Below are 25,190 nucleotides of genomic sequence, written 5' to 3'. Positions count from 1 at the left end.
GTCTGTTCCAACTCTACAATTCTATGATTATGGGATGTCTCCACTGCTGGTGCTTCTCAGAGTAGAACCATTGAAAATAATGAACATAAAAAGTGTCTCCTGGAACAGGCCATTGGCTCATCTAGCCCAGCCTCCTGTTTTCATGGTAGCCACCCAGATAAGGTAGTTGTGTGTCCATTAATTTCAATAGTCCTACTCTAAGTAGGGCCAACACTGCATACAGCCAACAGATTGTGGGGGCTGCATCCTTAGGATCCCCAATGCCCCTCTTCTTCAATGCCTGGGGTGCCTTAACCAATCGCCCCGATGGAGGAGACAAGTGCTCATGGAATAAAGTCCTTCATGTAGCACATAGTAAAACTATGGAACTTGCTCCTGCAGGAGGCAGCAATGGTTCCAGATTAGCTTCAAAAGAGGATCAGACAAATTAATGGAGGAGAATAAGGCTATTGACAGTGGCCATACTCTGCCTACTGGGTTGGAAGCAGTAATGCTTCTGAATGCTTGCTGGAAACCACAAGAGAGGAGGGGGCTCTTGTGCTCAGGTCCCCTTTGTGCACTTACTGGTTGGCCACTGTGAGAATAGGATGCCAGACAATTTGGGCCACTGGCCTTATTTCACAGCACTCTTCTTATCCATGGAAGATAAGAGTAGAAGTTTGATTCTCAAATGCAAGTCTATCTCATTCTCTGTTGGGAGCAGCAGCTACAGCACTGATTTCCTGCTTCGGGGTTTTCCCTTGGGGGAATCCGGCTGGCCATCGTGGGAACAGGATGCTGGGCCCCTTTTGGCCTGATCCAGTAGCCAGGCTGTCCATATAGAAATTCCTGGCCGGGCCACCGTGCGCCCTGCGCTTTAAGAGGCCGCCCAGAGGATGCCAGAGGGCGCTGATGGGTCCTCCTGGGGGGTGGGAGGAGGAGGAGAAAAGGCGTTGTGTGCACTCGAGGATCTGCCTCGTCCGCTTGATATTTATTTATTTCCATCCTCCCTAGAGCTGGGCAGGTGGGCGGAAAGGAGGGCGCAGAGCTGAGCATCCAAGCAGGGAGCGGCTGAGACGGATGCCCCGGCAGGCTCGCTAGCTCGGCCTCCTCTCTCCACGGTCCCATTTTTTTGTGGGTGCTTGGGCATGGATTTCAACATGAAGAAGCTAGCCTCCGACGCGGGCGTTTTCTTCACCAGGGCTGTTCAGGTAAGATAGAGGAGGAGAGAAATAAAAAGCAGCCCCATGGCATTGTTACCAGGAACTTAATTGCGCGCGGGGGGGTGGGGTTCCCTCCGTCTGTTGCACTGAGGAAAAGATGTTTACTTGCTTATGTCCCCCCCCCACTCAGCTTCCAGCGTTAAGGGGTTTAATAGAACAGATGCTACTTCAGTTTCTGACCTTGCGCTTGAAACTGTGCTTGCATATAAAATACACCACCCCATATAGATACAGATATAGATATTCCCAACTGCTGTTTTTAATGAGCAGATTTTCCCAGCCTGTCTCCTACATACAACTGCATTGGCCAAGACACTTAAAAACTGGCATTTGAAAAATCGTATCTATATATCCAGCCACGGTTTCCTGCAGATGGAGCAGATCGGCTTCCTTTTAATAGAATTTTTGTAGTTTTTCTTCTATAAGTAAATTGGTTTTGCAGCCTGGTTCTTGCCTTTGTGGGTGGGCTTTGATCCATAATCTCTGCAAACAATTTTTTACCTCTATCTCCTAGAATCTCTGGTACTGGGAGCTTATTTAACTAATGGCTGGGTGTTTTGTGGGTAGGGGAGAGTTAAGTTCCCTGGTAGAGGGTTGAGTCTGGCAATATTCTCCCCTCCACAGAAAAACCCACACCTTGATTTATCTAGCTGCAGTCCCCTGATAATAGCAAGTGTGACATTTTAAACAGTGCCTGGATTGTACGCTGTTCCTGCAAAGAGACAGATGGTTAGAAGTGAGGTTGGCCCATCCGATGACTTATGCAGCAGTGGAGAGGGCTTGATTCTAAAGCTGGCTAGAAACCTCCTGAGTGGGCTTCTCATCTCCACAGTTGACCCACTATCTTTGCAGTATAAATGTGAAAAGGTTTTTCAGTAAGGGAACCTACCATGCAGCAGACTGTATTGCAGCTTTGAGGGTAAATCAACTCTACAATAGATCGGTGGTAGAGCAGCTGCTTGGTATATAGAAGGCCCCAGGTTCAATCCCCAAAGGCATCTCTAGGCAGCGCTGGGAAATAAACTCACTGTCTGAAACCCAGGAAAGCTGCTGCAAGTCAGACGATACTGAGCTAGGTAGGCCAAGGGTTTGACTGTCTTCCTAAGAAGGGCCATAACTCAGTGACAGAGCAACTGCTTTGTGTGTAGAAGGTCCCAGATTCAATCCTCAGCAGCATCTCTAGCTAGGGTTGGGAGACTGGACAGTATTGAACTGGATGGACCAATGTTCTGGCTCTGTATCAGGCAGTTTCCTATGTAAACATGGGCCCTCTAGCATGTATCTAGGATTGCCTTCTTACTCAGGAGTAAAGCACAAGCCTGCTAAGGACAGGGCCTGAGCCTTTGCTTCTGGGATTGCAGCCTTGCTTGAGTGTAAGCCCCATCGAACTTGACATTTGCTTTGTCTAAATAAACTTGCCCAAGATCAGGGAGGCCTGTAATTTGTGCCTTATTCGGGCTCAAAAGGCAGGTGTGTCTGCTGCTGTTCTATCAAAAAGCGTGATGCGTACTTCATGGCCTCTTCGGCTGGAACCCTTTGAAGATACGCACTTAATTCGCCTGTCCTAAACATGTAATGTGATGAAACCAAACTGTTGTAACTCTACTTGCCCGTCTCCATTTCTTGAGAGGTCCCTCCTCTTCCTCGCCTCTGAAATCTAGATGTGTAACCTCCATAGGGCAGCTGCTGGTCTGGTCTTATAGTCCAGTATGCACATGGAGCTACATGGACTTTGCACATACCATACATTTAAACTGCAGGGCTTCCCCCAAACACTCCTGCAAGTTGTAGTTTACTAAGGGTGCTGGGGATTGTAGCTCTATGTGGGCGGGGGGGGGGCAAACTATCATGGGAAAGCCATGTGCTTTAAATGTACCGGGTGTATGCAGCGATAGGCCTCATCTGCACTTGTAATTAGCAGCAGTATCATACCACTTTAAACAATGATTACTCCCCCACCCAGTTTACCCCCAGCACCCCTATCAAACTACAATTCCCAGGATTCTTGGGAGGAGGAAATGTGCTTTAAATGTATGGTATGTACGCAGCCATAAATAGATTGCTGCAGGGTTTGCGCTCCTTATTTCACTTTCTTGGCTGAGACTTCTCTGTAGGGACTATTTGAAATCCCTGCAGTGGGGAGAGTTGCTGTTGTACTTGGTTGCTGCTTGGTGGCTTCCCATTGGGACATCTGGTTGCCCCCAGCAGTCGGGCTCTTTCTATGTTCATGGAATCCTGTTGGATACCACTGATACTGATATTGAACAGTAGCTGCTAGTCAGCACCGCACCCTTGGTCCTGCCTTATGTTCTTCCAGGGTTTTAGGGTTGGGTCCTACAGAGCCTATTGCTGAATCCTTTGGCCCTTAAAATCATGTGAGCAGATAAATTTGATGCCTTGAAGTATGGAAACTAGTGGAAGAACCGCCAACTGGGTTGAAAAGCACGTAAGAAGCTTGCCTTACACAGAGTCAAGCCATTAGTCTTATCCAGCTCTGCATTGTCTACACCATGGGTAGGCAAACTAAGGCCCGGGAGCCGGGACAGTCCGGGAACCAGCATGTTTTTACATGAGTAGAATGTGTCCTTTTATTTAAAATGCCTCTCTGGGTTATTTGTGGGGCATAGGAATTTGTTCATTCCCCCCCCATAAAAAAAATAGTTTGGCCCCCCACAAGGTCTTAGGGACAGTGGACCGGCCCCCTGCTGAAAAAGTCTACGCTGGTCTACGCTGATGGGCAGCAGTTCTTCAGGCAGCCCCATCTGGACATGCCATTGGGGATTGAACCTGGGACGTTCTGCATGCAAAGCAGATGCTCTACTGCTGAACCACCCCAGATCTACAGTACCTGCAATTCTCACTTAAACGACGAGGAAATGCAGTGTCTCACAATGAGCCCCAGTTTTGAAGCCTTGCAGCTGCCTTCTAAATCAATCTCTTCTCAGGAGGGAGACTATTCATGGACAAGGTACTGAGTTCATGGTGTTGGACCATCTTGGGTAATGGCACATATGTGATTAGAAGGTTAGCCGGTTGACAGGCTCTGTTTGAGTTGGCAAGTCAGTGGTGTCAAGGTTGAAAGAATGTCCTGTTTCATTTTGTTTTTAAAGTGCAGGCTGGAGCTGTACCGTGATCTAATCTAATCTTGCCACGTTTGCTTCTGTTGTGTACTAGAGATGAAAAAGCTTCTGAGACTTGGCACATTTGTCAACTGGATTTATTCACCTGGATGTTTTCTGGTTCCCTTCTTCAGTAAATCATTGTCTATATTTTGTGGGTTTTGGAGATGCCAAATGAACCCGATTGTTAGTCTGAGCAGGTAGAGTTGTTGTCCCAAATCCATAAAAATGAAGTCCAGGTTGGGTGTGGTAGGTGCATCAGGTGTCTTGTGCAAGAATGGGCAAACTCTGGCCTCCCAGATGTTGCCAGCTCCCTAACATTGTTCCTGATCCTTGACCATGTACAGAAATGGTCAAGCTCAATGGTGGAGCTTTGCATGCAGAAGGTCCTGAGTTTTACCTCTGTTTTTATCACCAAGTAGGGTTGGGAACGTGGGTGGCGCTGTGGTCTAAACCACAGAGCCTAGAGCTTGCCGATCGGAAGGTCGGCGGTTTGAATCCCCGCAACAGGGTGAGCTCCCGTTCCTCAGTCCCTGCTCCTGCCAACCTAGCAGTTAGAAAGCACATCTGAGTGCAAGTAGATAAATAGGTATCGCTCTGGTGGGAAGGTAAATGGCGTTTCCATGGGCAGCTCTGGTTCGCCAGAAGCGGCTTAGTCATGCTGGCCACATGACCTGGAAGCTGTCTGCGGACAAACACCAGCTCCTCAGCCTATAGAGCGAGGTGAGCCTGCAACCCCAGAGTTGTCTGCAACTGGACCTAACAGTCAGGGGGTACCTTTACCTTTACCTTTAGGGTTGGGAACATCCCTTGTGCAAAAAACCCTGGAGAGCTACTGCCAGTCAATGTAGGCATTACTTAGCTGGATGGATCAGTTGTCTGACTTGGTAAAAGACAGCATCCAATTCAGCCCTTCTGTTTGTAACCATGAAGACTAGAATCTTACTTTATTTTTAAAGCAAAGGTTGTAGCTCAGAAGCAGAGCATTTGCCTTTCACGCAGCTGGTCCCAGGTTCAATCCCTGACGTCTCCAGATAGGGTCAGGAATGTTCCTTGGATAGCTGTTGCTGGTCAGTGTGGACAACGTTGAGCTAGATGGACCAATGGTCTGACTCACCCCAGGGTGGAGAGGAGGGGGCAGTAGGGCTTGTTTTGTCTCTGCTTAGCCTACCCCTGCAGAATTGTCATTAGGATAAGGGGTTGGGGGACCATGTACTCCACCATGAGCTCTTTGCAGAAATGATGGAATAAAAACATACTGTATTGGCCTGAATATAAGCCCCACTTTCCCCCTAAATTCCGACCATGAAAAGTGCAGCTTATATTCACGACCTTACAGTATGCAGCCAGGAGCACGGGGGCAAACAGCGCCAGGAGCAGGCAAAGCAGTGTCTGCCCCATGTTTAGTCCCCCGTCCTCTCTCGCAAGGCCAGGAAGGGAGAGAGCGAGGAAGGGGAAAGGCCGCCGGCAACGCAGTGCAGATCTAACACTCCCCAGTATGCAGCCAGGAGCAGCGAGGAATGGAGCAGCTTATATTCAGATATTTATTTATTCCCCCCCCCTCCAATTTTAAAGGTGTGGCTTATATTCGGGTGCGGCTTATATTCGGGCCAATACGGTAATACATGGCTGCCTGTCGCTTAAGGTTTCCCTGTACAGGTGCTCATGGCTGATGGTCTGCCTTTGCAGCAGTTCATATAAAGAGAAGAAGAGGCTGGTATAAATATGTTTTAAGTGTTTTAAGTTTAAACATCTAAATTGTATATGGTTCAGCACACACATGCACACTCCAGCACCATTTCAATGTCACCTATTGAACTTGGCAGTGTTACCAGGAAATTTAAAACAGCTTTGCAAATCTGTTCATGGGTATTGGTCATTTTTGACCCTCAAACAGCAGCAGCAAAACCAAACTTTCCTTTTGTGCAGCTTCCAAGCTTGCCAAAATGCCAGTGTGGTGCAGTGATTAAAGGGTCAGAGTAAAACCTAGGAGACTCTGGTTCAAATCCCCCACTCGGCCATGAAGCTCACTGGCTGGACCTGAGCTAGTCACTGTCTCACACCTAACCTATTTCACCAGCCCCAGATAGCACGGCCAGCAGTTGGGGATGATGGGAGGTGAGCAACAACTGGAGGGCCAAAGATCTGAACTGCTACATTGGTTGCACCCCCACTTCAGTAGTCTCTGACATATGCAGACCATAGAATAGTAGAACCACAGAATTGTAGAGCTGGAAGGGCCTCCGAGAGTGATCTAAAGGTAAAGGTATCCCTGACCGTTAGGTCCAGTCGCAGACGATTCTGGGGTCGCGTGCTCATCTCGCTCTATAGGCCAGGGGAGCTGGCGTTTGTCAGCAGACAGCTTCTGGGTCATGTGGCCAGCATGACTAAGCTGCTTCTGACAAACCAGAGCAGTGCACGGAAACGCCGTTTACCTTCCTGCCAGAGCGGTACCCATTTATCTACTTGCACTTGACGTGCTTTTGAACTGGTAGGTTGGCAGGAGCAGGGACTGAGCAACGGGAGCTCACCCCGTCATGGGGATTCAAACCGCCGACCTTCTGATTGGCAAGCCCTAGGCTCTGTGGTTTAGACCACAGAGCCACTCACGTCCCTGAGAGTGATCCAAAAAGGTAAAGGTAAAGGGACCCCTGATTATTAGGTTCAGTCGTGACCGACTCTGGGGTTGCGTGCTCATCTCGCTTTATAGGCCGTGGGAGCTGGCGTTTGTCCGCAGACAGCTTCCGGGTCATGTGGCCAGCATGACTAAGCCGCTTCTGGCGAACCAGAGCAGTGCATGGAAATGCCGCTTACCTTCCCGCCAGTAGACTTATTTATCTACTTGCACTTTGACGTGCTTTCGAACTGCTAGGTGGGCAGGAGTGAGTGATCTAGTCCTGTTTAAAATAAACAAGTGTTGTGCAGCGCACCAGTCTGAGCTGTTTGTTTGTGGGATGACTAGCTTTTGAGCAAGTTGTTATTGCTGTTGTTTTTTTAATCGAAAGGACAAGCACCGTCTCTTGCTTCAGAGTCTGTGCAGAGGATGGTTTGTCTCATAGTTATGAAAAGGAGCAGATGGAGTCTGACTTTCCAGCAGTGTAAAAGGAGGGAGGAGAATAAAACTCCTGGTGTGCAAGAAATTGTGTTTTAAACCTTCCATCTCAGAGATGCGGAAGGTTCTTCTGCTGATACATTTTCATTTGGCCTACACAAAACCTCTGCCGTCCTTCGAGGCTAGACTTTTGTGGTGATGTTAAAAAGCTCAGTGTTTTGTACCTGGTGGAAAATGTGCTATTTAGGAGGGCTAGCAACATCTTGTCTTTAGGAACATTAGTGTGTTGGGTCCCCCCTGTACTGTTTCGTCTAAACTGACTGGCAACAGACCTTCTCCACCCTGCTTTTCAACCTGGAACCTCCTGCATCCAAAGCAGATGCTTTGTCACTGAGCTACAGCCATTTCCCTGAAAAGCAAGATGCTAGTTCCCATAGTTTTGAATAAAGAATTAATTGAAAACAGGAATCTAGCTCAGTATCATCTAGGCTGGATCTAGACACAAATTAGAAAAGCGTTTCAGTTTAAAGCGTTGTAAATCTAAACAGGGAAAAAAGGTAGAGAAAAATGGGACTCCACATCGCCACCTGGTGGCACAATGTTATATCGCATGTACAACGCATATAAAGGGTAAAGGGACCCCTGACCATTAGGTCCAGTCGTGACTGACTCTGGGGTTGCGGCGGTCATCTCGCTTTATTGGCCAAGGGAGCTGGCGTACAGCTTCCGGGTCATGTGGCCAGCATGACTAAGCTGCTTCTGGAGAACCAGAGCAGCGCACGGAAACGCCGTTTACCTTCCTGCAGGAGCGGTACCTATTTATCTACTTGCAGTTTGACGTACTTTTGAACTGCTAGGTTGGCAGGAGCAGGGACCGAGCAACGGGAGCTCACCGCATCGCGGGGATTCAAACCACCGACCTTCTGAGCGGCAAGTCCTAGGCTCTGTGGTTTAACCCACAGCGCCACCCGCGTCTCTATATACTGTACCGTAAATAGCTTTTTCTTTACCACTCTAGCTGATCCCTACCCTGACAGGCAGGGGCTCTCCAGGGTTTCAGGCAGGAGACAATCCCAGCCCTTCCCTGAAGATCCCACCTGGGATTGAACCTGGGACCTTCTGCATGCCAAGCAGGTGCTCTACCGCTAAGTTACAACCCTCTCTCGTTTAAAATAATGGGCATGGAGAACTTTGCTCCATTCCTGTGGGTCTGCTCTTACTTGGATACAACCCTTGGAATTATCTACCATGTCCATACCCATATATTTAAAGCACACCTCAAATAATCATGGAGACTGTTAAAGGTGCTGGAATTGTAGTGCTTTGTGGCGTACAGTTCCCAGGATTCTCTGGAGGAAAGCCATATGCTTTGAAGGCATGGTGTAGATTTGACTATGGTAGTCATGGTACTTGGAATTTACATTGCACTCATAAGTGGAGCATCTGCTTGATGCATAAACCTCAGGCTTGGCCTGCCTATGAACTGGAATGAGGTGGTGGAGCCCTGAAGTGGTAGAACAAGAACTTGCAGATTGCAGCTGAGGGAAATAATAATAATAATAATAATAATAATAATAATAATAATAATAATAATAATTTATTTATACCCTGCCCATCTGACTGGGCCTCCCCAGCCACTCTGGGCGGCTCCCAACCAAATAAAAAAGCACAAGACAGCATGAAACATTAAAAACTTCCCCAAACAGGGCTGCCTTCAGATGTCTTTTAAAAGTAAGATAGTTGCTTATTGCCTTGACATCTGGTGGGAGGGCGTTCCACAGGGCAGGTGCCACTACTGAGAAGGCCCTCTGCCTGCTTCCCTGTAACCTCACTTCTCACAGCAAGGGAACTGCCAGAAGGCCCTCGGAGCTGGACCTCAGTGTCCGGGCTGGATGATGGGGGTGGAGACGCTCCTTCAGGTATACTGGGCCAATGCCATTTAGGGCATTAAAGGTCAGCACCAACACTTTGAATTGTGCTCGGAAACGTACTGGGAGCCAATGCAGATCTCTCAGGACCGGTGTTATATGGTCTCGGCGGCCACTCCCAGTCACCACTGTTGAATATGCCCCAGTATTGAGATGGTGGTGGAGGGACCCCTTGCAAGATGAGACAAATATATCAGTGATGGAGGCCTGAACACAGCAGGGAGGAGGCTGAAATAGTTTTCTCCTTACAGGGAGTCTTTGCACGCAAAGGAGCTTTAAAAACGTGTCACTGGGAAATCTTCCTAGGCAATTTCAGGTAATTATCATCAGGAATATTTTAGATTATATTGGATGTTTCCCTGTGTGTTCCCGTCTCCGCTGCTCCCCCCCCCCCGCGAATAATTTGATTTACTATGTTGTTTTACTTGCGTTTAGTAAACAAAGCGAAAGGCTTTGACACTGCCAAGCTTGCCTGAATGTGGCCATTAGCGATCAGCATCCATTCATTGTTGCTGATGAACTTGGAGGATTTCCACAGAAAAATGAAGGTGCTGAAATATTTCCCACCCAACATCACTGCCTGCTGCTATGAGAAGGTAGACTCACAGACAGAAGGGGGAATGGAAGAAGTCTTACAAAAGCTTTCCCCCCCACACACACACAAAAAATGGAGCAGATACCAAGCATCGGAGTTTCCAGTTTTATACAGTGGTATAAGAGGGACGCGGGTGGCGCTGTGGGTTAAACCACAGAGCTTAGGACTTGCCAATCAGAAGGTAAACGGTTCGAATCCCTGCAACGGGGTGAGCTCCCATTGCTCGGTTCCCTGCTCCTGCCAACCTAGCAGTTCGAAAGCATGTCCAAGCGCAAGTAGATAAATAGGTACCACTCTGGCGGGAAGGTAAATGGCGTTTCCATGCGCTGCTCCAGTTCGCCAGAAGTGGCTTAGTCATGCTGGCCACATGACCCGGAAGCTGTACACCGCCAATAAAGTGAGATGAGCGCCGCAACCCCAGAGTCAGCCACGACTGGACCTAATAGTCAGGGGTCCCTTTACCTTTATAAGAACATAGGATGCTGCCTTCTACTGGTTCAATGCTGAACTGGATGGTCTGATGTTCTGTCTCTGAATAATTCAGCTTCCTATTTAATCTAGCCCTTTATTCAGAGTACTGTGTAACCTCGGGTTACATATGCTTCAGGTTACATACGCTTCAGGTTACAGACTCCGCTAACCCAGAAATAGTGCTTCAGGTTAAGAACGTTGCTTCATGATGAGAACAGAAATCATGCTCCAGCGGCGCAGCAGCAGCAAGAGGCCCCATTAGCTAAAGTGGTGCTTCAGGTTAAGAACAGTTTCAGGTTAAGTACGGACCTCCGGAACGAATTAAGTACTTAACCCAAGGAACCACTGTAATGAGGACTAGTATTTTAACAAAGGCTCCTCCTGAAACCCTCTCAGTCTGTTTAGACAGAACATTGGTCCATGTAGCATACACTGTCTGACACACAGGCTGGCTGTGTCTCTCCAGAGACCAATGGTCCATCTAGATCAGTATTGACTGCACCATATATCTTCAAGTTTGAAAGAGGATTAGACAAATTCATGGAGTAAAGGACTATCAACGGCTACGAGTCATGACGGCCATGCTCTGCTTCCATGGTTGGAGGCAGTAAATGTTTCTGAATACCAGTTGCCGGAAGCCCCAGGAGGGAAGATGGCTCTTGTGCTTGGGTCCTGCTTCCCATCATGGGCATCTGGGTGGCCACTGCGAGAGCAGGATGCTGGAGTAGATGGACCATTGGTCTGATCCAGCAGTGCTCTTCTTATGTTCTTATATTCTCAGACCCAGGTCCCACTTTTAATCCAAAACACGCATTTGTCATTCTTTTCCTATATATTTGCATGGTGGTGGTGCTCCTGTTGTGACATGGATCAGGCCACAACTCAATAGTGGGTGCAAACCTACCAATTGAAGACCAATGGGCAAAGGTTTCAGGCAGGGGGTGTTCCCAGCCCTATGTGGAGCTGCCCTCAGGGATTGAACCTGGGATCTTCTATGTGTAGATGCTCTGCTGAGCTGCATGGCCCTTTCCCACTCTGCCTCCTCCAAAGCAAGTTCAGGGTGAGACTCAACTTGGTTGGTCTTGCATATTGACAAGGCCAGCTTCCTATGAAGGCTAAAGTGCAGGCTGATTTGAGTTCCCATTTTGTCAATGGTCTTTTCAGTGGGAGCCCTGTGGCTGTCAAACTCACACCCTCCGGGAGAATGGCCCAGCTACCTCTCCTTCTGGTTTTGGATAGGCTTGGAAGGCATTTGACACTTGCTTCATATTTTTATGTTCTTTATACATTTTTCTGTGTTTCTATGGTTTTCATGTTTGAATTGACTTACAATTGCTTCTGATTGTTCATTTTTGGTGGGTTTTGTTAGCTGCTTTGCCAAAGGAGTTTTACCTTGAAGCTGTGATATAAATACCGTACCTGGCGTTATCATGGTTATTTAATTAGACATAGAACAGCAACATGTTCCCAGTAAATGTGCATAATTCCTCAAATCGTTTTTGCCTAATTCTAGTTTTCTCGGCTGTGGGAGAAGGGCAGGGTCACTGGAGGGCTGTGACATGTTTAAGCTGCCTTTCTGGCTTCCTAGATTCCAGCAGTCAGACTAGAAACTTGATTTTTATTTTTATTTTTTAAATGAAAGCATTCTACACTCCTGTACCATTGCTACCTAGGTCAGCTGCTCTGATTATTGCTATTGTAATGGAAATGAGAATGAGGTCTTTAAAGCTCTCTAAGTATTCCTCCTTATTCTACTTGAAACCGTTTCTCAATTCTCATACAAATGACTTCAGAAAGGAAAAGGAAAGAAGAGTCTTCTTGGCGGCGGGGGCGGCGGGGGAGGATACCCTGTTTCGGATCTGTAAGGGTTTCTGAAGACTTTTTAAAACAAAAAATAAAATAAAAAAATAAGGCGTAGGTTGGAGTCAGCACCAGATATCAGAAGGGAGAGAGGCGTGTTTATAAATAGCAATTCATATCATTGCACCCACTTCATATTGTTTTGCAGATGAAACGTTCCACATTGCTAACTGGGAGGCTTTTTTAATATAAAAAGGGGGGAATCACAAATATTGTGGAACCTTGTCTTTAAGGTTTTTGTGAGAGTTCAGGCGGCTGACAGTAAGAATTAAGACCCCTTGAAATGCACCTGGCAATTTCAGAATCACTTGTATAATCTCCCTGCTACCAGAAGGAAAAAGAAATGCAAACACTGCAACAATACAGTGATCCCACCACTTATGCCGGGGGTTACATTTCTGCGTATATGTGAAATCGCGTAAAGCAGGGAGGGCACTGTTTGTTAGAGTGTGATGCTGATAATGCCAGGGTTGCAGGTTTGAACCCCGCACGGGACAGCTGCATTTTCCTGCATTGCAGGGGATTGGAGTGGAGATGGTTCTTAGGGTCCCTTCCAACTCTTGTGATTCTATGATTCACTATGATTTCTTTAAAAAGAAAGAGAAGTCTCCCTCCTCCACCTGTTAGGGAACTTCCTCTCCTTTTCTTCAAAGTAGTTTTCACTCCCAAACAGCAGTGTAAAGGTGGCTTCCCATTGCGTTAAGGGGGTGCTGGTTACAAGCTGGTTTTTGCGTGCTCTTTGCTCAATTGCAATCAAATGGTCCAGTCCAGAACACCAGTTTTATGTGGCACCAGAGAATCCCTCTTCCAGCACCGATCGATCTTAACAAAATTAATGTTCTCACTGTAATTGCATTGGCCAAATGGAATCAACTAGTGGGAGACCTTTGCTGTAGCTCAAAAGAGTTGGCCGTATTGCATCTGTCTGGGGAGCCAAGAAGTCAGGCTGTGCTCATAGGAGTGAGTCCATGTCTTGGTCGTGATGCAGCAAAAAGTTCTGAAACGGGCTTGCGTACAACTGGGCTTCTCGGAGGTCATCCTGTTCTCAGAGTGGCCAAGCAGATGCCTGCCCAAATGGGGCAGGACCTGAGCCTAACACTACTATCCAGTTGTTTTCCCCACTCTCTGGTATTCAGAGGTAGCCTGACCCTGGGCACAGAGGTTATATTCCCACAAAAGTCCACATGGATCGGAGCAGTGGCTCATCTTCTCCAGCACATTGTTCTCACAGTGGCCAACCAGATGCCCCAATGAGAAGCCCACGAGCTAAGGGCAGCAGTAACAGTCTTCTCACTTATGATTCCCAGCAAACTCGTATTCAGAGGCTTAATGCCTCTGAAAGTGGAGGTAGAACATCGGAAGCTGCCTTATACAGAGCCAGACCAAAGGTCCATTGAACTCAGTATTGTCTTCACTGACCGGCAGTAGCTCTCCAAGGTTTCTGATGGGCCTTCTACTTGGAGATGGGGTTTAAAAATCAGCCTCTCTTCCCTGGGGAACTGTGGGAACTGTAGCTCTGTGAGGGATATAAAGGTAAAGGGAACCCTGACCATTAGGTCCAGTCGTGGCCGACTCTGGGGTTGCGGCGTCCATCTCGCTTTATTGGCCGAGGGAGCGGCGTACAGCTTCTGGTTCATGTGGCCAGCATGACTAAGCCACTTCTGGCGAACCAGAGCAGCATACGGAAACGCCGTTACCTTCCCACAGGAGCGGTACCTATTTATCTACTTGCACTTTGAAGTGCTTTTGAATTGCTAGGTTGGCAGGAGCTGGGACCGAACAATGGGAGCTCACCCTGTTGCGGAGATTCGAACCGCTGACCTTCTGACCAGCAAGTCCTAGGCTCTGGTTTAACCCACAGCGCCACCCGCGTCCCTTGTGAGGGATATAGGGATCTGCAAAAAACACTTAGCACACCCCTTCAGCTATGGTTTGCAGGGTGCTTTGGGGAAAGCCAAGGCTGTTGGTAGGATACTGCTTTAATAATAATAATACTGTATATTACTACTTTAATAATACTGTATATTATTACTGTTATTTTGAATTATTTTATTTTGTTATGTACAATGATACAAAGAGTGAGAGATACAGAAATGAACAATGGCTTTCCTGTTTGATATCATATGGCCTGCAACTTAAGAAAGAAAATTATGCAGAGAAATGGTTATTGCAGAGAGATAAAAACAATGCCACGAGTAATAAGATAATGATCCCACAGAAGCACAGCAGAGCAGTCAGTGATAAGTCCTGGACAACACAGAATTACAGAAAAATAAAGTTGGATCCCCTTCATGGATCACTGCCTTGCCATGGCGAAGGGGCTTGAAGAACTCAGAGAAGCTATGAACTATGCCGAGCAGGGCACCCAAGATGAACAGGTCATAGTGGAGAGTTTTGACCAAACGTGATCCACCTGGAGGAGGAACCGGCAAGCCACTCCAGTATCCCTGCCAAGAAAACTCCATGGACAAAGACAACAGGCATATAAAAGTTATGACGCTGGAAGATGAGCCCCTCAGGTCGGAAGGCGTCCAACATGCTACTGGGGAAGAGCGGAGGGCAAGTACAAGTAGATCCAGAGCTGATGAAGCGGCTGGGCCAAAGCCGAAAGGACGCTCAGTTGCGGATATGCCTGGAAGCAAAAGGAAAGTCCAATGCTGTAAAAAAAAATATTGCATAGGAACCTGGAATGTAAGAACCATGAACCTGGGTAAGTTGGAGGTGGTCAAAAATGAGATGGCAAGAATAAATATTGACATCCTGGGCATCAGTGAACTAAAATGGACGGGAATGGGTGAATTCAGTTCGGATGACCATCATATCTACTACTGTGGGCAAGAAACCCGTAAAAGAAATGGAGTGGCCCTCATAGTCAACAAAAGAGTGGCGAAAGCTGTACTGGGATGCAATCTCAAAAATGATAGAATGATCTCGATACGAATCCAAGGCAGACCTTTTAACATCACAGTAATCCAAGTTTATGCACCAACTACTGGTGCTGAAGAAACTGAAATAGACCAATTCTATGAAGACTTACAACACCTTATAGAAGTGACACCAAAGAAGGATGTTCTTCTCATTATAGGGGATTGGAATGCTAAAGTAGGGAGTCAAGAGATAAAAGGAACAACTGGCAACTTTGGCCTTGGAGATCAAAACGAAGCAGGGCAAAGGCTAATAGAGTTCTGTCAAGAGAACAAGCTGGTCATCACAAACACGCTTTTCCAACAACACAAGAGACGACTCTACACATGGACATCACCAGATGGGCAGCATCGAAATCAGATTGATTATATTCTCTGCAGCCAAAGATGGAGAAGCTCTATACAGTTAGCAAATACAAGACCTGGAGCTGACTGTGGCTCAGATCATCAGCTTCTTATAGCAAAATTCAAGCTTAAACTGAAGAAAGTAGGAAAAACCACTGGGCCGGTAAGATACAATCTAAGTCAAATCCCTTATGAATACACAGTGGAAGTGAGGAACAGGTTTAAGGATTTAGATTTGGTGGACAGAGTGCCTGAAGAACTATGGATGGAGGCTCGTAACATTATACAGGAGGCAGCAACGAAAACCATCCCAATGAAAAGGAAATGCAAGAAAGCAAAGTGGCTGTCCAATGAGGCCTTACAAATAGCGGGGGAGAGAAGGCAAGCAAAATGCGAGGGAGATAGTGACAGATACAGGAAATTGAATGCAGATTTCCAAAGAATAGCAAGGAGAGACAAGAAGACCTTCTTAAACGAGCAATGCAAAGAAATAGAGGAAAGCAATAGAATGGGAAGAACCAGAGATCTGTTCAAGAAAATTGGAGATATGAAAGGAACATTTCGTACAAAGATTTCCATAATAAAGGACAAAAGTGGAAAGGACCTAACAGAAGCAGAAGACATCAAGAAGAGGTGGCAAGAATACACAGAGGAATTATACCAGAAAGAAATGGATGTCTCGTATACCCCAGGTAGTGTAGTTGCTGACCTTGAGCCAGACATCCTGGAGAGTGAAGTCAAATGGGCCTTAGAAAGCACTGCAAATAACAAGGCCAGTGGAAGTGATGGTATTCCAGCTGAACTATTTAAAATTTTAAAAGATGATGCTGTTAAGGTGCTACACTCAATATGCCAGCAAGTTTGTAAAACTCAGCAGTGGCCAGAAGATTGGAGAAGATCAGTCTACATCCCAATCCCAAAGAAGGGCAGTGCCAAAGAGTGCTCCAACTACCGCACAATTGCACTCATTTCACACGCTAGCAAGGTTATGCTTAAAATTCTACAAGGAAGGCTCAAGCAGTATGTGGACCGAGAACTCCCAGAAGTGCAAGCTGGATTTAGAAGAGGCAGAGGAACCAGAGACCAAATTGCAAACATGCGCTGGATTATGGAGAAAGCTAGAGAGTTCCAGAAAGACATCTATTTCTGCTTCATTGACTATGCAAAAGCCTTTGACTGTGTCGACCACGGCAAACTATGGCAAGTTCTTAAAGAAATGGGAGTGCCTGATCACCTCATCTGTCTCCTGAGAAATCTCTATGTGGGACAAGAAGCTACAGTTAGAACTGGATATGGAACAACTGATTGTTTCAAAATTGGAAAAGGAGTACGACAAGGCTGTATTTTGTCTCCCTGCTTCTTTAACTTATATGCAGAATTCATCATGCGAAAGGCTGGGCTGGATGAATCCCTAGCCGGAATTAAGATTGCCGGAAGAAATATCAACAACCTCAGATATGCAGATGACACAACCTTGATGGCAGAAAGTGAGGAGGAATTAAAGAACCTTTTAATGAGGGTGAAAGAGGAGAGCGCAAAATATGGTCTGAAGCTCAACATCAAAAAAACGAAGATCATGGCCACTGGTCCCATCACCTCCTGGCAAATAGAAGGGGAAGAAATGGAGGCAGTGAGAGATTTTACTTTCTTGGGCTCCATGATCACTGCAGATGGTGACAGCAGTCACGAAATTAAAAGACGCCTGCTTCTTGGGAGAAGGGCAATGACAGGCCTAGACAGCATCTTGAGAAGTAGAGACATCACCTTGCCAACAAAGGTTCGTATAGTTAAAGCTACGGTTTTCCCAGTAGTGATGTATGGAAGTGAGAGCTGGACCATAAAGAAGGCTGATTGCCGAAGAATTGATGCTTTTGAATTATGGTGCTGGAGGAGACTCTTGAGAGTCCCATGGACTGCAAGAAGATCAAACCTCTCCATTCTGAAGGAAATCAGCCCTGAGTGCTCACTGGAAGGACAGATTGTGAAGCTGAGGCTCCAATACTTTGGCCACCTCATGAGAAGAGAAGACTCCCTGGAGAAGACCCTGATGTTGGGAAAGATGGAGGGCACAAGGAGAAGGGGGCGACAGAGGACGAGATGGTTGGATAGTGTTTTCGAGGTTACCAGCATGAGTTTGACTAAACTGCGGGAGGCAGTGGAGGACAGAGGTGCCTGGCATTCTCTGGTCCATGGGGTCACGAAGAGTCGGACACGACTAAACGACTAAACAACAACAACAACAAAGTTGGAAAGGACCCTGAGGGTCAACTCGTCCAACACACTGCAATGCAGAAATTGAATCCAAATAAAATCATACTTGAATGAATCAGCACCATTTAGCTGCATAGTCTATAGGTTTGGCTTTACCTCTGGAAACTCGTAAAGAATGAGCGAGTTTTTCTGACATTGCAGTAAATAAGGTACTAAGGTCAAAAAGCCAAGTTAGTCCTCCATCTCTGGGCATTGCTTTGTCAAAGAGTTTAATTCATCCACTCTACTTTGAAATCCTGAATAGCAAATCCTAAGTAATTTATGGTGCTAGAGGAAAATTTGGCAAGGGGGGGGGGAAGCTGCCAATGGTAGGCAATTTTTAAAATGAAAACACAGAGGGACAGTGAGAACAGAGGAGCAGCGCCTTCTAGTGGTAGGAGGGAAAACAATGCAGGAGACAAACCCCCAGAGGAATGTGACAAAAAAAAAACAAGGCTGCCTGGATCCATGCTTTGGCTCTGGAGCTGCAAAATCAATTCCATGCCCTCACCTCGGACACTGGAAAGTAGAAACTGAGGGGTACAACTTGCTCAAAAGAAATAGATCAAACAGGAAGGGAGGAGGAGTAGCATTTTATGTAAAGGATGTGTACACTTGTGAAGAGATCCATGACCTGGAGCATGGAAGGCAGACAGAATGTGGGTGCAGGAGAGGGAAACAACAGATGATGGCTTCCTAGAGCAGATTATCAAACATTCACCAAGGAGAAATATAGTAGTCATGGGAGACTTCAACTGTCCTGATATCAGCTGGGACTCAAACTGCCAAGAATGTAAGGACCAACCAATTCCTTCATTGCCCCACTGACAATTTCATTTCCTGGAAGGCCAAAGAAGCAACAAGGGGGTCATCTGTATTGGACCTGGTCCTCACCAAGAGAGAGTAATTGATCAACAAAGTGGAAGTACTAGGAAGCTTGGGAGGAAGTGACCATGTCTTTCATTATTCACTGGCAAGGGAAAACTGAGTGTGATCAGACATGAACTCTGGACTTGAAGAAGGCTGATTACCAGAAGCTTAAGGAACTACTGGGTGTAGTCCCATGGTCAGAAATATTCAAAGAGAAGGGAATCAAAGATGGGTGGGAGTTGTTGTTATTCCACGTCTTTATAAATGACTTGGATGAAAGAATTGAGGGGATGTTCATCAAATTTGCAGATGACACCACACTGGGAGGGGTAGTTATTGTCACAGAAGACAGAATCAGGATTCAAGATGACCTTAACAGACTGGAAAACTGGGACCAAACTGAGGACTCAGCTAGGCTGGCAAAGAAAAAGTGATTTATATGTGTTGTATGTGCAATATAACATTGTGCCACCAGATGGTGACATGGAGTCCCATTTTTCTCTACCTGTTTTCCCTGTTTAAATTTACACCTCTTAAACCTGAAATGCTTCTTTGATGTGTCTAGATCCAGGCTAACAAAATGAATTTCAATAGGGACCACCTGCACCAGTATAAGATGCAGGATGCCTGGATCGCCAGTAGTACAGGTGAAAGAGATGAAGGGGTCTTAGGAGACCACAAGCTTCCCATGAGTCAACAGTGTGATGTATTAGCAAAAAAAGCTAATGCCATTCTAGGCTGCATCAAGAAATCAAAGGAGGTCATAGTACTGCTCTATTCCACCTTGGTTAGACCACACTTGGAAAGACCATAGTCCATCATACAAACCTGCCTGGGTTCTGAGATCTTCAAGGGAGGCCCTGCTCTTGGACCCAGTACCCTCCCAGGCACACATGGTGGGCACGTAGGAGAAGGTTCTTTCCCTAGAGAACCTAAACAGGCTCCTTCCTTGCTGTCCTTCTGTTAGCAGGTAAAGACCTTTTTGTTCCAACAGGCTTTTGGGAATTAACTGGCTTTTTGGAAAGGGCCAGTGATGTTATGTATTTATTGTAATTATCTGTATATTTTAATAGAGCTGAGAGAGAGAGATTTTATTCTAATTAGTGTTTAATTGCTTTTTAATGATTGTTTCCTATGTTTTAGCTTTTCCTATTTTATCCGTAAGCTGCCTTGAGTACCTTTCCGGCAGGGAAAGGTGGGATGTAATAACAATAGTCATATCACCACCCTGGAGACAAACTTGAATGGATTCAAAACCAGACATATAATCTAAATTTCAATCAAGCTTTCTGCAGACAAATCAGGATGCATGTTGAATAAATAGGTTGCTGGAGGGAACCCCCAGTCTGCAAAAAAAGGGGTTTAACTTTGAGGTTAACAGTAAGTCTTTGTGCCAGAGGCGATGGACCACTCTCCATTGTTGCTCCCCTTCTGTTAGCCAGGGAGTGAAACAATGCACGCATTTCGTGTTGAGCGGCAGATTCTCCTCCCCACCTCCAGGCTGAGGAAACTCTACTCCAACATGAAATATTGATTTTCCTGGGCTGCAGCTTGCCTCCCCTCGCCAATGTGGGCGAGAGGCTCCCTGCAAAAACGCCAGCCTACATTATTCATCGCCGGCATAAATGCGACCCTGCCTTCCTGGGACTGAAAACAAGGCCAGTTACTTTTACTCCTCTTGGCCCAAAGACTGAAAGAGGAAGATGGGGGTGGGGTGGGGGAAGAGGCTCACTTGCTGCCAACTTTGCACTTACTCCTCCTATGTGTTGGATCCCAAGAAGGAATGTGTGTCTTAGGGCAGGAAATTAAGGTCATAGAATCATAAGATTGGAAGGGACCCAAAAGGTCATTTAGTACAACTTCCTGCAATGTAGAACTCACAGCTAAAGAATCCCAGATGGCCACCCATTAAAATCCTCCAAGGAAGGAGAGCCCACCAACTCCCGAGGGAGACCATTCCACTGTTGAACAGCTCTTACTGTCAGAAAGTTCTTCCTGATCTTTAGTCAGAATCTCCTTTCTTGTAACTTGAATCCCTTGCTTTGAGTCCTACCCTCCAGAGCCGGAGAAAACAAACTTGTTCCCTCTTCCATGTGACAGCCCTTGAGATATTTTAAGATGGCTATCATATCTCCTCTTAAGTCTCCTCTTTTCCAGGCTAAACAGACCCAGCTCCTTCAACTGTTCCTCATAAGGTTTGGTTTCTAGACCCTTGATCATCTTGGTCGCCCTCCTCTACACACATTCCAGCTTGTCAATATCCTTAAACTGAGGTCACCACAACTGGACAAAATTATCCAGGCATGGTCTGACCAAGGAAGAAAAGGAAATAATAGCTTCCCTTGATCTGGACACCAAACATCTATTGAATATGCAGAGAATGGCATTAGCATTTTTTGCTGTTTTTCATTCAAAAGCCCCTGCCTACTCATGATATAGGGATGCGGGTGGCGCTGTGGGTTAAACCACAGAGCCTAGGACTTGCTGATCGGAAGGTCGGTTGTTCGAATCCCCACGACGGGGTGAGCTCCCGTTGCTCGGTCCCTGCTCCTGCCAACCTAGCAGTTCGAAAGCACGTCAAAGTGCAAGTAGATAAATAGGTACCGCTCCGGCGGGAAGGTAAACGGCGTTTCCGTGCGCTGCTCTGGTTCACCAGAAGCAGCTTAGTCATGCTGGTCACATGACCTGGAAGCTGTACGCCGGCTCCCTCAGCCAATAAAGCGAGATGAGCGCCGCAACCCCAGAGTCGGTCATGACTGGACCTAATGGTCAGGGGTCCCTTTACCTTTACCTTTACTCATGATATGATATGGAGTGGGAAATTTTCCAGTTCAAAATCTTCTGTAAACCACCCATTGCTGCCCCAACCCCCCGGATGCTATATAGTGAGTGTATTGCAGCTCTACTCAGAGAAAACCCATTGAAATTAATGGATCTAAGTGAGTCATGCCCTTCAATTTCAGTGGGTCTGCCTTGGGGTGTTTTGGTTTCATTTTGCTTATTACTCTTCCCTGATTTTGAGCTGAAAGTGCTGAAACATACTTTCTCCTGCCCCCCCGCCCCCCCCCAAGAAAAAAATACCCACTTTTGTTTGGGAGGCTTTTCCTGCATTGTTTGCTTTCCCCCTCTAGTCAACTTTACAATGCAATGCTTGAGTTGTTGTTGTTGCTGCAGTTGAGAGGGCTTTGTAGCACTTGCTGAGAATACTCTCTCTCCATAAGCAAATTCTAGCCTGGAATGTGCTGAGCCTGTGTGTACCCATTTACTATTTTTAAAAATGGTTTGGGCGTCGATATGTCATTCTGAAAAGAATGCATGGGGAACCTGGTGCCCCACAGATGTTGCTAGAATCTCATGACAGGTTTAGGGAAAGACCCATTGCCTGAAACCCTGAAGAACAGCTGCCAGTCATTGTGGACAATATCGAGCTAAATGGATAAGTGTTCCAATTCAGTGGAAGGCAGCTTCCATTGTCCCTGTCTACATTTACCGTATTTCCCATTATTCCTATAAAAAGGAACATATTGCTTTGCTACCCAAATCTATCAGGCTACAGACAATTAGCATATGTAGCCTGAAGACTGTGGCTGAGTCATAATTTGAGTCAGACCTGCTTCTGCTAGGATTTGTACAACTGCTGGAAACGTGGCCAGTTTTTCAGCAAGAGCCACACACACAAAAATATACTGGTAAAGTCTGTATGTTGCCAGAGTTTTAAAATAAAACTCTGGCAACATTTATTTTATTTTTATAAAATAAAAATAAAACTATGGGGAAGACCCATAGCTCAGTGACAGAGCATCTGCTTTGCATGCAGAAGGTCCCAAGTTCAATACCCAGCAGCATCTCCAGGTGGGACTGGGAAGACAGATCCCCTGCCTGAAACCCTAGAGGGCTGCTGCCAGCCAGTGTAGACAGTACTGAGCTAGATTGACCCAATGGTCTGACTGGATAAGGCAGCTTCTTATGCTCTTGTTTAAAACCAGTCATTTCTTCAGAACATTGAGGACTTGAATCTTACTTAACTTTTTAAGGGCTACAGCTCAGTGGCAGAGCACATGTTTTGCATGCAGAAGGTCCAAGGTTCATCTCCAGGTAGGGCTGACAATGGAAAACCTGAAGCACAGCTGCTGGTCAGTGTAGGCAATACTGAACTAGATGGACCAGTAGTCTGGTTTGATATAAGGCAGCTTCCTGTGTTCCTGAAACATGGAAGGCACGGTAGGAACTGTTGCTGCTGTCTAAGTAATACCCTGAGACCTCCCACCATTTACGATCTGTGGCTTTTCAAAAGCCTTCTGTGGTTCCATTCTAACAAGGCATCATGAAGCTGAGCGATGAGCTCTGCTGGAGCTCTCAAGAAAGAACTGGCAATGTGCCCTATAATATTTTTGCCTCTCCATCCTCTCAGCAAAGCAACTAGCAGGCTGTATTCTTGTGCAAATATTTGGCACGTAGGTTGCAGCCTAGAATTTCTGTTGCACCCATCATGCAGAATTCTGAGTTGTGGTTCTAGGCTGCACCACTTCCTAGAAGGGTGGACTTTAGAATCATAGAATCAAAGAGTTGGAACAGACCTTGGGGGTCATCTAGTCCAACCCCCTGCGATGCAGGAATATGCAGCTATCCCATAAGGGGGATGGCGTTTTCAGCACCACACTCTAACCAACTGAGCTATCTGGGCTCTTTTTTAAAGGAAAAGAAGCAGCATTCTGTGACGCACAATGTTCAATGCGCTTAAAGGCACGCTAACCCCTACACCAGGGGTCAGCAAGCTTTTTCAGCAGGGGGCCGGTCTACTGTCCCTCAGACCTTGTGGAGGGGGCAGACTATATTTTTTTGGGGGGGGGGAATGAACGAATTCCTATGCCCCACAAATAACCCAGAGATGCATTTTAAATAAAAGCACACATTCTACTCATGTAAAAACACCAGGCAGGCCCCACAAATAACCCAGAGATGCATTTTAAATAAAAGCACACATTCTACTCATGTAAAAACCTCGCTGATTCCCAGACCGCCCATGGGCTGGATTGAGAAGGCGATTGGGCCAGATCCGGCCCCCGGGCCTTAGTTTGCCTACCCATGCCCTACACCATACTAGCTCTGATACATTAGTTCCGTCCCACCCCCAATACCATTTTGGGCAAATTAAAATCTTTCAATTTTTGTCTCCCTCACCCCCCCTGCAGTTCACAGAGGAGAAGTTTGGCCAGGCCGAGAAGACAGAGTTGGATGCCCACTTTGAAAACCTCCTGGCCCGAGCAGATTGCACCAAGAACTGGACGGAGAAAATCTTACGTCAAACTGAAGTCCTCTTGCAGCCAAACCCTAGTAAGCACCTCTTTAGGTTTTGGAGAAATTGATCCATTGGGTGTCATGGGCGGGGCCCCCTCGGCTCTGTCAGGATCTGGCATGGTTTGGCAGCCCCAGATGTAAGGAGGAAGAAGGAGCACGCGATGTGGGGCCTGGAAGGCTGGCATCTAGGGATGGAGAGAGGAGGTCCTCTCCTTGTAATCCTTGTTGTCGAAGAGGAGGAAGCAGATCCGCCACCTCTCTCCACCACCCTGTGCAGAGCCCCTTTCATATTTGCCGCTAGCCCCAAATATTGTTTTGTTTTGCTTAAAGCATTTCTTAACCACACCTCATTAAAGAGATTGCAAGGCAGCAGGCAAAAGCACACACACACACACACACACACACACACACACACACAAAAATGAATCTGTGCAGCATGTAAAAGCCATTTCAAGTAACACAGAACCACAATGGACGACCGCAAGCCCAAGATTTAAAAACATGAAAAGCTTAAGTACTGTATTGTGGTTTTGTTTTTTGTTTCGTAAAGTAAAAACAGCAAGAAATCATCCAAATTGGCTAAACAAATAGGAGGGTCTCCAACCCACTTCCAAGAAGCTTGTAAAGTCTACAAGCCAGCCTTTCGGGGGTGGGGGGCATTCCAAAGTGGGACACTGTCATAGAGGCACTTTTCATTGTACAGTCATACCTCGTGTTGCATCCGCTTTATGTTGTGTCTTTTTGAGTTACATCACGCAGGAACCTGGAAGTACCGGAACGGGTTACTTCCGGGTTTCACCACTTGTGCATGTGCAGAAGATCACGCTTTGCACATGCGCAGAAGCACCAAATCATGCCGTGCGCCTGCACAGATGCAGCACTTTGAGTTGCAGGAATTTCACGTTACAGACGGGCCTTCAGAACAGATCCCAGTCTGTAACACGAGGTACCACTGTACAATTAAAGAATTAATCTAAAAACGTTGGCCATCCCTGCTGAAGTGCCTGCGTCACTGGCTCTGCAGGCTTGACTTCTCCCCAGAGATACAAGATATTTTCCCAAAATGCTTTCAAGACCTAACACAATCTCTTTTTTCCCACCCACCAGGTGCCAGAGTTGAAGAGTTCCTTTATGAGAAGTTGGACCGAAAGGTGCCCTCTCGGGTCACCAACGGGGAGCTCCTGGCTCAGTATATGATTGAGGCAGCCAATGACTTTGGCCCCAATTCCCCTTATGGTGAGTTTTGTGGATGTAGCACATAGCTTTTTGGAGAAGA

The 25,190-nt window shown here is 46.6% G+C and overlaps 1 protein-coding gene across 5 annotated transcripts in view; it reads left to right on the top strand.

Moving 5' to 3' along the window:
- Positions 1-886: 886 nt before the first annotated feature.
- Positions 887-25,190, top strand: part of SH3GLB2 (SH3 domain containing GRB2 like, endophilin B2) — a 50,031-nt gene continuing 25,727 nt past the window's right edge. For 3 of the 5 annotated variants that reach the window (XM_053373301.1, XM_053373299.1, XM_053373296.1), the window contains exons 1-3: positions 888-1,190; positions 23,809-23,950; positions 25,022-25,150. In XM_053373301.1, the coding sequence (XP_053229276.1) occupies positions 1,128-1,190; positions 23,809-23,950; positions 25,022-25,150 (334 nt within the window). In that variant the 5' untranslated portion in view covers positions 888-1,127. Of the gene's footprint in view, positions 1,191-23,808; positions 23,951-25,021; positions 25,151-25,190 lie in introns of all 5 variants that reach the window. The other 2 variants (XM_053373298.1, XM_053373297.1) reach the window with 2 other exon arrangements.

This window comes from Podarcis raffonei, chromosome Z (genome assembly GCF_027172205.1).
Source record: "Podarcis raffonei isolate rPodRaf1 chromosome Z, rPodRaf1.pri, whole genome shotgun sequence".
Taxonomy (NCBI): Eukaryota; Metazoa; Chordata; class Lepidosauria; order Squamata; family Lacertidae; genus Podarcis; species Podarcis raffonei.
This window is presented reverse-complemented; position numbering and strand designations above follow the sequence as displayed.